We start from the raw sequence: 12,730 nt of genomic DNA, 5'->3' as shown, positions 1-12,730 counted from the left end.
TGCTTGTTGTAATTGTAAATGTCAAAAACATAATATGCCTGCGAGAACTGGTTAATTGAAGTTGCAGAATAAAGTGTTGCCATTCTGAAGCAGCTAAATAGAGGTAGATATTTTACACTGAAACAGTGAATAAAAGACAGACATAGGTAATCTATGTATTACCAATCCACCACGGATAAAACCAGTAAGGTGTTAGTCCGCTTGTGACAAAAAGTAAAATGTGTGTGTGGTGTGTGAGTGTGTGTGTGTGTGTGCCCGTATGAGTGATTGAACACGCATTTTAGTTTACCGACCATTTCTAAAGAACATGACGGTACATTTGACTGCACAGCCACACCTGCCACACCTGTAGCTCTGGAATGCTTTTAGTAAACTTAAATACCGGTATGTCTGCACACAAGGATAGAATGTAATAACAATGAGGACAAAAATATGTGGTAGTGGCGTTTTAGGCGCTCACGTCTCTCATTCTAATGTGAACAAAAGCCTTTTTTACAGGTGACAGACATATTCAGTCGGAAATGCTAAGTATACCAGGAATGCGTTGATTTAGAATTGTCTTGAGAAACTACAGGGTAGCAATTAAGAGATGCTGTTTATTTGCTAACTGATGTGTTATTGGAAATCGGCCTAGGCCAAGGCAAAGACACAACTCTGATTTTTCTTCTCAGAATGATAGAACATTTCGAAGGCACGAGATTTTAAGAAAACCTACGTAAGGATTATCAGCTTTACAAATCACCAAAATAGTGACATATTTTCCCCAATTATCATGCAGTAGTAGTACTCAGATATCAATCTTATGATGCATTTAATCTGTAAGTTAACTGTTGCCATGTATTTGAAAGCAAAATATTACAAAGCAGTCATCATTTGGGGACTGCCTGAATTTTACATTTTAGGGTAAAACGCCATTTTATCACTAACAAGTAATATTAGTTTACCAACACTGAAAAATTGAGGTTGGAGTGAGAGACACACCTGAGGATTTGAAGCTCTTCTTCAGAGTTTTGCAACTCGTCCAACAGTCTTCTCCATTTCAGCAATGCCTTCAAATTGGACTGTTCTGCAGCTTCTGCAGCAGAAAGCTGTATGGGAATATAAGTAAACGGCATGTGATATAGAATAGTACAGTTGATAAACATATAATAAGGATCTAACAAATTTGGTGAATTTAAAAACCCACTTAAATGTAGAGAATCAGATGCAAAATGTGATTTTGGGGGAATGTTGCAATCATTTTTCAAACTACTGGACCATTTTCATGAATTGAGTCAATGAATAGAGGATTCCACTTACTCTTTGCTACTAATAATTAAATGAGATGATAAGGTTGCATCGAAAGGCAACAGCACCATTTCATTACAAATTGAATATTAAAACAGCTAAACATACATACATACACGAACGCACGCACGCACGCACACACACACACACACACACACACACACAACAACATGGCATCTTAATTACAGGCAAAAAAACATATAGAAATGAAAAAATATTCAGCCAGATAATCTTTTCAATTGCACAGGAGCCAGATAATCTTTTCAATTGCACAGCCTTTCCAGGAGAACACAAAAAATGAGGTTTCCTGTAAATAAAAGGGAAGACAAAGGGCACACTACGCAATGGTACAATTGGCTGTATACCCGCACAACAACGGTATCAGTCGCTGAGCAAAACTTGACCATCATTTCACGTATGAGATAGCGAGCAATCAAAACTGGAGAAAAAAGAAAATTCTACTGTATTTTTTAGTTTAGGGGCGGCAACTCCCAATTTTTTTTGGTTTTAATCAAATGATGAATCCATTTTTTTAACATTTTTTATTTCATCCTATAATCAAATATTGAAGTTGTGGACAAAAAGAAAAATGGTGCACAAAACAACAGAATCTTCTATAAATAAAACAATTTAAAGAATCCAAAATTTCAACATGGCATGGAAGAAAAAAATAACTCGTGTGAGTCCACTGTAAGACAGGTTTACTTCTATGATTTTTTTTAATGAACTTTAGATTGTTCTTTGCTTATAGCAAGGATAAAAAAAAATCATAATACCTTAACGATGCTGAAGGAAGCGGTAAATAAAAGACAGTAAGTGTCTGGTCAGGCCACACATAGCGAGACTTCATCCCACAACAAACCCAATTCAATTCATTTGGGAATACACAGAGGATATTTTCTTCAGATGTTTTGCTCATGTGACTATGAGGCTTTTACAACAAACAGCAAGAGAGAACACGGATGATAAGTAAAACCTTCTGTTTTAAAATTTTCTACCTGCCCTTCCTTGTATGGGGAGCCATCCTCCCAAAAAGAAATCTGTGGCTGTAACAGATGAGCTACATGGCCTTATATGTTATTTCTCATTCACTCCTAGGAAGCCCCACCATTGCAATTTATTTCCTGGGGATTAGACAATTAAGTGACATCAAATTGCTGCAGTAAACTACAACAAAAGCACAGTTCAGCGGCAGTAAATTACAATAAAAGTATGGCATACTTGTTGAGCCTGGGCCCAGATAATGTCCTCGAGGTAGGTGGCAAAACCCTCGCTGATCCATTCCTCTGTCCAATCTCTGGCACCGATGACCAGGCCAAACCAGGAGTGGGCAATCTCGTGGCACAGTCTGGACCCGCACAAGGAAAGACTGTTTTCACTCGGAAATGAGCTGCTAACCGGCAGCGCACTCTGAGATAGGAAAATGATGTGGGGGCTAGAGGAAACAGGAGAGACGGAAATAGTTAGGGAACGGAACATTTGATGTGCAAAACTTGAATAGTCTTTAGTGTCATTGAAAACAACATAGTGAACTATTATTGGTGACGAGATTAGACGTGGTATTCCAGGGTAAACTTGTAGTTAAGACTTTAAAGAGAGGATAGACTACAATTAGGAGGAATAGTCAAAAATATTTATAATAAAGTGCTTAGAGACTGACCTATGTTGTACCAATGGTAGATTAAAAAGTAGTGCAATTACATTTTGCAGCAACAAAAAGTCCCAAATAAGTTGAAATATATAACCTTTTCAGATTTTGCATGCTTGTTTAGGGTGGTTATAGCCCTGGGGAAGAAACTGTCTCTGAACCCGTTGAACCCGTTGAACTCCTTGTTTTAAAAGACATGTAGCCCCTACCAGAGGGCAACAGGCCAAAGACGTGGAGATGGGTCGTTTGAAATGTCAACAACCAACCAAACAAACATAATTTAAAATAACAGAAAATGGAACACAACTTTATATGGAACAATGCCACAAATTGGAACTATTACATTATTCAAAATTAAATTGCAATATCAAATACTACACTCACATCCATCCATCCACTATCCGCGCCGCTTATCCTCAGTAGGGTGGCGGGGGTGCTGGAGTCCATCCCAGCTATTTTCGGGCAGTGGGCAGGGGACACCCTGAACTGGTTGCCAGCCAGTCGCAGGGCACAGAGACGACCAACTCACTTGCTCATTCACACCTAGGGACAATTTGGACCGGCCAATCAAACTAATATGCATGTTTTGAGTATGTGGGATGAAAGCACCCAAGCACGGGGAGAACTCCACACAGGAAAGCTGGTAGCTGGATTTGATCCCATGACCTCAGAACTGTGCCGCGGACGCCCTAACCACTCGCCCTCCGTGCCGCCACTACACTCGCTTTCACGATTCCAAAAATTACAAAATCATAAAAATGAAATTTTTCTTTTTGACAAAGTTTGAGTCGTTCTGTCAAAAGCATCTTTATTTGAAAAAATAATACTATAGTCAGCATAGTCATGCATCAAAAAACTAAGATTGTTTATCAAAATAGTTCAACAATTTTAGTTTTAGTAGTTTTTTTAGTAAATTTTAAGCGCATAGGAGCTAAATGCAATGTGGTTGGTTATAAAATGAATGTATTAATTCAAATGTATTGATACTCATTTTATTCAAAGCTGAATTGAAAACCCAAAACATTTTTGGAAACTCTAAATCAAAAGGGAACTTAAATTGGGTATATACTGTGGTCTTCATTAAACGTTTCGCTTCAATCAGCCGTCTGTGAGAATTCCAGCACATGAAAACAGCCTGGTGTATACTTTTGAACGTACATCTGTAGGAACCGTTAGATGGTTTTCGCAGCAATTCTCTTAATAGCGATACAATTATGGGCTCATTTGAAAAAATTAAATTGTAAAGTTAGACGTAAAACATCTGGAAGAAAACTGAAAAAAGAATCAGATGCCAGTTTTTTCTAGGAACATTTGAAAATTTTGACTGTATGTCTGGTCTTTAAACAAGTCTAGCGAGACATCTTGTGTTTTATTTCCAGGTGAGAATCATTTGCACCAAATAAACTAAGATTACGATGCGAAAAGGCATTGTCGTTGCGTTAAATATCTAAATATATAATGGGTGGCCATTATATATTTTATGGTGATATAGAAATATTGAACAACCATAATTCTGAAATAGTAAGTGCTTTAAAAAAAATGTATGTTCAAATATTTTTGGGGGATGCATTATACGTTTTTTTTTCTTACAGGGAACCTCTTGAGACCGATACGTTTACCATTTTATTTTAACAACATGTTACTGTATATCAATAAAAAAAAAAACATTATCAAAGTCATTTTTTAAAATTTGTGTTATTTATTTTATTTTTTAAGTCAAGACATGTTTATTTGTATAGTCCTTAATCACAAAGAGTCTCAAAGGGCTGCAGACCACAGATTATTGCAATTATTATGACACAATCCCCTGATCTAAAACCTACATGAGGGCAAATAATACACAGATATTGATAAAATATAGGTTATTCATATGCTATAGAACAGAAGTGTGTTTTAAGATAAGATTGAAACATTTCCACTGAGATTGCAGATCGAATCTAAGGGAGAAGAGCATTACACAGCACCGGGGCCCGAATGGAGAACACTCTCGAACCTGCGTATCTCTTCTTGGCTTTTGGGATCACTAGTAGACCATTTTCAGAGCGAAGGCTCGGGACCAGAACATAGGGGGAAATTAAATCTGAAAGATATGAGGGAGCGAGTCCATGCATGATTTTGTATACTACCAACAGAACCTTAAAATCACATCTTAAGCTAAAAGGGAGCCAATGCAGGTTAGCTAAAAACGGGGTAATGTGATCAAAATTTATTGTATAGTCAAAAGCCTCGCTGCAGCATTTTGTACTAGCTGAAGGTTCTTGATTTTGGACTTGGGAGACCGGAGAGTAGTGCATTACAGTAATCGAGACTGGAGGTAACAAACGCATGAATTATAATCTCCAACTGAGACAGCATAGGGCGAATTGTAGCAATGTTGCCAAGATGGAAAAAAGCTGTTCTAGTAGTATTCTTAACGTGTGCTAGGAAGGAAAGATTGGGGTCAAATGTGACACCTAAATTTTTGAGAAGCATTTTGCCTGCTTAGTTTGTGGTAAAAAAAATTGGAATAGTTTAAGCTTTAAAAGTCAATCAAAATCCCACTCTAGTGAGAAGCCTTACACCTGCCGACTTTGTGGCGGTAAATATTCTGCACATCATTCTGGGTGATATTATATTTGTCAATGTTCAGAGCAGTTTATAAGAAAAAGTCACAGCATTTTGATGGACCAATAACTAACATTTCGGTCTTCTTAGAGTTAAGGCCCAAGAAGTTGAGTGACATCCATTCTTTTTTCTGAGTGAGGCAGGCCTCCAAATTTCCACAGTTTAGTGTGTCAGATTCCTCCATTGGAAGATATAGTTGAGTGTCATCTGCATAGCAAAGGAAACTAATATTATACTTGCGAATAATACAATACAATACAATACAATAATACAATACAAATACCATTATATATGTCAGATAAACATGTCTCCAGAAGAAGTGTTGGACAGCTCTCGTCACTATAGCTTGTACTTTATCAATCAAATAATCAAAACCTTCCGGTACTTTGTTTAAGGACGATCAATAAGGAGCGGTAAAGACGAGAAAGTATTTGTGTTTGCTACTCCAAATTACTTAAGAAAATGTATACTATATATCAAAACAAGGGACATAAGCATGGCTCTAACTGACATGTAAAAACACACTAAACTATACACCAGTCATTAAGAACATTCCAAACGTTTTGTTAAAAAAGCATAGACAAAACCAAGTCAATTGAAACAATGGTGTCTTAAGCTAACTGACCAATTATCAGGTGTATTTTTTCTTTATCAGGCCAATTACTGTTACATAATTTTTTGCCAGTATCGTAAGATAAATATCAGGCAAATAATTATTATGCATCCTTTGTATTTTTACATTTCTAAAATAGTTTTAAAAAAGTGATTTCAATTATAAAAAAGAATTATGAATAGTTTATAGGTTTATAAATAAGACACTCAAAATAAGGAGAGAAGACATCAATGGGTTTGGAACTTGCAAGAAGAACAGGAGCCCACAGATAAGAAATTCCAACCTGTTCTAAAAGTCCTCTCCTGAGACCTTTCTTCTTAGGTTACAAAATCACATCACCCTAAAGGGTGTGGTAATTGAACAACAGCAACTTGAGTGGCCAAAAGTGACAATGAGTAACCATTTCAAAAAGGTCAAAACAAAAAACAAAAGTGCGCAGTAATAGTCAAAATAGCAAACTGGCGTCCTCTGCATTTTCTTTTTTAGATTAAAAACAAAACGTAAATGTATCAGTAGTACTTATTTTTCAATATCGCAGCCTTGCATCGAAATGTAATCATATTTTCTTCAAATCTAGTCACCTGCATAATTTTGCAAAGATAAAGAACATAATAGTGGTGCCGAGAATGATTTCAATACAGTTGGGAGAAGCATCCTACCTCTCAGATAGGACGCACTGTGTTAAATATGGTGAAATGACATCTGAGCCCTTTAATGTTACCTGCGGTGTTCCGCAGGGTTCAGTGCTTGGCCCCCTTCTTTTCAGTATTTACATGCTTCCATTAGGTGATATTATTCGCAAGTACAATATCAGCTTCCACTGCTACGCAGACGACACTCAACTATATCTTCCGTTGGAGGAATCTCCCACACTAAACTGTGGAAATTTGGAGGCCTGCCTCATTGAGATAAAAGAGTGGATGTCACTCAATTTCTTGCGTCTTAACTCTGAAAAGACCGAAATGTTAGTCATTGGTCTATCTAAATGCCGTGATATATTCTCAAAAACTGCTGTGAACATTGACAAATGTCACATCACACAGAGTGACTCAGTTAAAAATTTAGGTGTCATATTTGACCCTGATCTATCCTTTGAAATGCATGTAAAGAAAATTACTAGAACCGCTTTCTTCCATCTTCGTAACATTGCTAAAATCCGTTCAATACTGTCTCAGTCTGATGCGGAAATTATAATTCATGCGTTTGTCACCTCCCGTCTCGATTACTGTAATGCACTACTCTCTGGTCTCCCGAAGTCTAGAATCAAGTCACTTCAGCTGGTACAAAATACCGCGGCGAGGCTTTTAACTAGGACAAAAAAGTACGATCACATTACACCGATTTTGGCTAACCTGCATTGGCTCCCAGTTAGCCATAGATGTGATTTCAAGGTTCTCTTAGTATTGTACAAAATCATACATGGACTTGCTCCCTCTTATCTTTCAGATCTGATTTGCCACTACGTCCAGGTCCGAAGCCTACGATCTGAGAGTGCCGGTCTTCTGGTGATCCCAAGAGCAAAGAAGTGTTCTGCTGGTTCGAGAGCGTTCTCCATCCGGGCACCGGTGCTGTGGAATGCTCTTCCCCCTGAGATCCGATCTGCAACCTCAGTGGAAATGTTTAAATCTAAACTTAAAACTCACTTCTACTCCATAGCATATGAATAACCTACTCTTCTCGTCGGCTGAAAAATAGTCTGTGTAATATAGTGTGGTGATCTGTGAAGCCCTTTGAGACTCTTCGTGATTTAGGGCTATACAAATAAAAATGACTTGACTTGACTTGAATTATTCAATTTTTTGGAGAAAAATCTCAAGAAACAGTAACCTAACATGTAAAAACACATTAAACTATACACTAGTCATTAAGAACATTCCAAACGTTTTATTAAAAAAAAAGCACAGACAAAACCAAGTTAATTGAAACAATGGTGTCTTAAGCGTCCCTGCAAAATAAGTAGTGTCTGTTAAGATCACCCCAGGAGCACAATTACCAACCACTAGCGGGTAAAATCAATTAAATTAAATTAGCAGTTTTAAGAGGATTTTATTTGACACACAATTACAAGGGAATGCTGTAAATTACGATCTGACTCTTAAGCTTTTTCAGACCCAGGGGAACATACTTAGCTGGTTAACGTTTATTTAGAAACTGATCTGTAATTACTGCATATTCGCATCTGATTTACTGGTTTGTGGAGATTATCAGGATTTCATTGGACGACGGGCTGCTATCAAACATGTGGTTTCACTTATGACAAGCTTTGAAATTATATGCCTCAGAAGTGTAGAATCATGAATGTGTTGGCTTTGCTTCCACTAACCCTGATAAGATGCAGTAAGTGTTAATTGGAATACACAATCTGAGCTGAGAGAAGCACAGAAGAAACATGGACTTTCATAGGGTTCATTCACATTTATATTGGCCAAACAAAATTTTACATTTTTTAGCACTTAAAATTAAATTATAAATATTTAAAAACACAACATTAAAAAAGAAGAATTTTCAAGAATTTCATGCCCCTATACGAACCCCTGCTTTTTTTTTTTTTAATTAACTGGCTGATACAAGGCCCGACTAGCAATGCACACAATGTAGCTTTATTTACCAACTACCCATTGATCAACCAGAAAACATTGAGGATCTCCATTCAAATGTTATTTTACTTCAATAAAAGTGCACTGTTTATGGCAATACGAAAAATACTAAATTTAAATCCAAAAAAGGAGCACTTGGGTGTCAGCAGTAATTTAAATATGCTTTAGCTCCTTTCAATAATAGATATGGAATGTGACAGCGGAGTTCCCATATTAAGATAAACATTTTCATGAGAAAAGAAAAAGCAGAACGACTTAAATCATGAAATCAATCATTAAAATATGTGTTTGTATGCTATTTTTGTCACTTTCCCGTCTGCTTGACCTTCCTTGAGTTGAATTCATTTTCACTGCAGTTTAATAGTTGTTGTTTTTTTTTTTTTTTGCAAATGTACAGCTGATGAACACTACAAGAGAGTCAATCTTAGTGAAGGAAAAAAAATGTAGAAAAAAACTCTTGATAATCGTTTTATAATCAAATCATACATCCATAAATTATAGAGTAATTGAACTTTGAGCCTCTGAAAAAAAAAGTCCTCTTGCTAAGACACACTTTCTATGCCATTATTTTCTAGTTCGCCCCCGTGAGAAAGTTTTTTTCCACCACGAGGCCCCTGAAGCTAAATGAGTTTGGATACCTCTTATGCAGACTGTCCAGGCAAATTCTGTCACAATTTTGGATGAAATGCAATAACATTAAAAAAAAACTAACTTCTACAACATTCCAGTACGGGAATATGGGATATTTTTCTTTTAACCATGAGCCTGCACTGACAGAACTAGAGCCATAAAATATCAGAGTCAAGGTCACGGCTAAGGACATTTCCTGAACATTATTTACTTGAGTTACATAAGCCGCTCTGAGTAGCCTGGGGGCTGTGGAGCCTGGGGATGTTCGGCTGTTTGGGTCCTACTGTAAGTGAGAGGCCTCACAAGAATAGGGTGGGTTCTCTAAGACGATTGCACATGTTATTTCATTTCATCAATGCAATAACTTAAAATCCCTAAATGATTTGCACTTCTTTGACCAGCGTTATGTACAAATAAAAACAAACATAAAAATACGTACCAAATTGTAAAAAAAAAAGTTGGGTCCAACAACAGGACATGCTACACACTTACAAAACTTAAAAAATGGTAACCTCGACTCGCCTCTGTCAAAATAAAACAAGACAAAAATAAGAGACGCTCATTTTGAATGAAATACACAAAATGAGACATTATTTCAAGGAGCTGAACAGAATTTGGAACTTTTTTACTCACTGCCGCCATCTTATGGCTTCTGTCATTGAAGCCTCGGGAGCGGGTTCACGTTGCGCGTGCAAGTAAGTGCATTTCTTAGACATTTAAGCTTCATGTTTACAAAGAATAGTATATGTACCCAATGGAGAGGCAAGACACCTGTAAACACGCTTAAAGCTGGTTCTTAATCAAATGGACATCCATGTACCACTTCAGACCAGAAGTCTATTCCAAAAACGTAGACTTTAAAGTGCTTTACCAAATATAAAGTGAGCACTGCCAATACGAGTGAATCTGCTCTTCTCCCTGCAACGAATTAGTAGCAGTTTAGTGAGGTTATTTTATAAACGTTATATGACATTAGATGAAAGGCTGCTATTATTTTGTTTCAACAACAAAGAGTTTGAAATGCAACAAAGGAAAAACTGTAAAGTTAGGATCATTTTTACCTGCCTTGCAATTAGTTTAAGAGCACATTAAGCTGATGTTTGAAAGACCCATCAATCTGTTGTGTCTCTGAGGAGAGCTAATCAGATAGAAAGCAGCTTCTGTTGTTAACCAACATGTCAACGTCATAGATAAGGGTCTTATGGGCATACTTCTCAAATGTAATCCCACATTTCTCCTAATTACAATAACAAAGGCTCTCGCTAGAGCAGCAGACGCTAACATTAGCCTTATGATTGTCTTTGTAGCCTAATCTTACTCCCTTCCAAATGGATAAGCACGCCTTTGTTGTCCGTTCCAGCAGCGCACATGTGCGTGAGTGAGCGTGAAAACACAAAGACAGCCTTTCAGCGACGGCGTTTGCACACGCTCTTCCGAGGGAGGTGGAATCCGTCACCACAGTGACAAACAGTGTCATCCCACCATTGCGGGGACACCAAACAACAGCATCTTTCACGTTGGTTGATACACTGACTGACAATATTTGACATAGGGGACCCGTCAGAGCTACCCACATGGGAAGACTTTCACATGCAGCACTGCATAGTTAGTGTACAGCTTTCTCCAAGAAAGATGTGGGGATTACCGTATTTTCCAAACTGAAGGCACATTTGCAGAAAATTCAAAAGTGTGCCATATAATCCAGTGCGTTCCATAGCCTGTAAATTACGGCATGCATGTGTTTTTGCACTGCTAATCCTCACTAGGTTCACGAGGGCACTGGAGTACATTACAAGTGGCTTCGGACAGCGGGCAGGGGACACCCCGAACTGTTTGCCAGCCCATTATGGGGCACACAGAGACAGACAACCTTTCATACACTCACCCATACTAGGGAGTTGCCAATCAACCTTGTTTTGTGGTAGAAACCACGCAGGCAAAAAGATGCAAACACCACACAGTGGGGGCAATAGCTAGAATTACACCTGGGACCTCTAGAGTGTGGGCCCGACACACTAATCGCCCTATTTTATATATATATATATATATATATATATGCACACATACATACATACACACACACACACACACATATAAAATATTGGTATGTACAAGTCAAGTATTATCGTGGGGTAATTAAGTATTTAGTCAACCACCAATTGTGCATGTTCTCCTACTAGCAAATATTAAAGAGGCCTGTACTTGTGAATATGGGTAAACCTCAACCATAAGAGACGGAATGTGGGGAAAACATCCTCTGATATCAAACCTACATAAGAGTGAGGAAAAACTAAAAACCGAAAATAACAGCATGAAGAAAAACAAGGTAATGGCCCTTCTTAGACAACAAGGCTCCAATGGATCTGGAGTGTGCACCAATCGATGGCACATGATCAAAATCATCACTGAACAAACAATAAGAGAAATTGTGCAGAAGTCCCAAGACTGGTGGTTAAACAAGAGAAAAGGATGAGCTTAGATGTTGCACATAGCATGTATTCCAAATCAACAGACCAGCATCTGGTCCTGATGCATGCCATCACCTGGAGCCCTTCTGTATCCACCGGCTGATTGACGAATAAGCTTTCTACCAGAAATATTCTCTAATACAGTCATGTACACCGCAGTAAAAAAAATTGATTTTGAAATTCTAGAATTTCTCGAATCGCAAAATTATTTTCACCATGCGTAATAACTGAAAACTAATTAATCCGTTCCCGGCCTCCAAAAATCATCCAAGTTAACACCGAATAGCTATAAAACACATCATCCCTCTTGTTTTTAGGCGGACACATGTATTTTACCCTCACTGAATTACGATGAGGTGTGTGTGTTTTTTTACTACTCAACTGATTAAAGGTAATTGTACGTTTAAATACAGAAAACTTCCTAAGCTTTGATCGACCAGTGGCATAAAATAGTGATTGAAGCCCAATTATGGCTTTTAATGTGACAACGAACAACTCTGACACACCCTAGGTAAGAGAGCAATGAGCGTCAGGTGTGTGCCAGGGAGAGTCCTCAATTTGGTGGGACATGGATTGCAATAGCGTCTGTTTTTTCCAACTCTCCATCCATTATTCATCTTTCCATCTATCATCCCTGGCTGTAGGCCATTTATTCCCCAGCGGGACACTGCCATGCATAATGCACGAGGAGCCCTATCATAGTCCTGTAATTGACATCCTCAGCCAGACTCTTCGAAGGGACACTACTAAAACTGGCCAGACTGAGACGCAGAGAGTAAAATGGAGAGAGAAGTGAGAGGGAGATGATGGTGAACTCCTAATTATGTACACTTGGTATAAAGCGAAATGCTTATTTGGGGACGAAACCAAAGAATGCAAATGG

At 37.9% G+C, this 12,730-nt stretch overlaps 1 protein-coding gene across 4 annotated transcripts in view; it reads right to left on the bottom strand.

The window, feature by feature from the left end:
- Positions 1-12,730, bottom strand: part of aopep (aminopeptidase O (putative)) — a 109,298-nt gene that overhangs the window by 73,793 nt on the left and 22,775 nt on the right. For all 4 annotated transcript variants that reach the window (XM_088336136.1, XM_088336132.1, XM_088336133.1 and 1 more), the window contains 2 exons: positions 2,509-2,722; positions 982-1,088 (listed from right to left, as the gene is read on the bottom strand). In XM_088336136.1, the coding sequence (XP_088192262.1) occupies positions 982-1,088; positions 2,509-2,722 (321 nt within the window). The remainder of the gene's footprint in view (positions 1-981; positions 1,089-2,508; positions 2,723-12,730) is intronic.

This window comes from Urocampus carinirostris, chromosome 5, assembly GCF_059441175.1.
Source record: "Urocampus carinirostris isolate Australia breed hairy pipefish chromosome 5, RoL_Ucar_1.0, whole genome shotgun sequence".
Classification (NCBI taxonomy): domain Eukaryota; kingdom Metazoa; phylum Chordata; class Actinopteri; order Syngnathiformes; family Syngnathidae; genus Urocampus; species Urocampus carinirostris.
The sequence above is the reverse complement of the archived record's forward strand: the minus strand, read 5'-3'. Positions and strand labels throughout refer to the sequence as shown.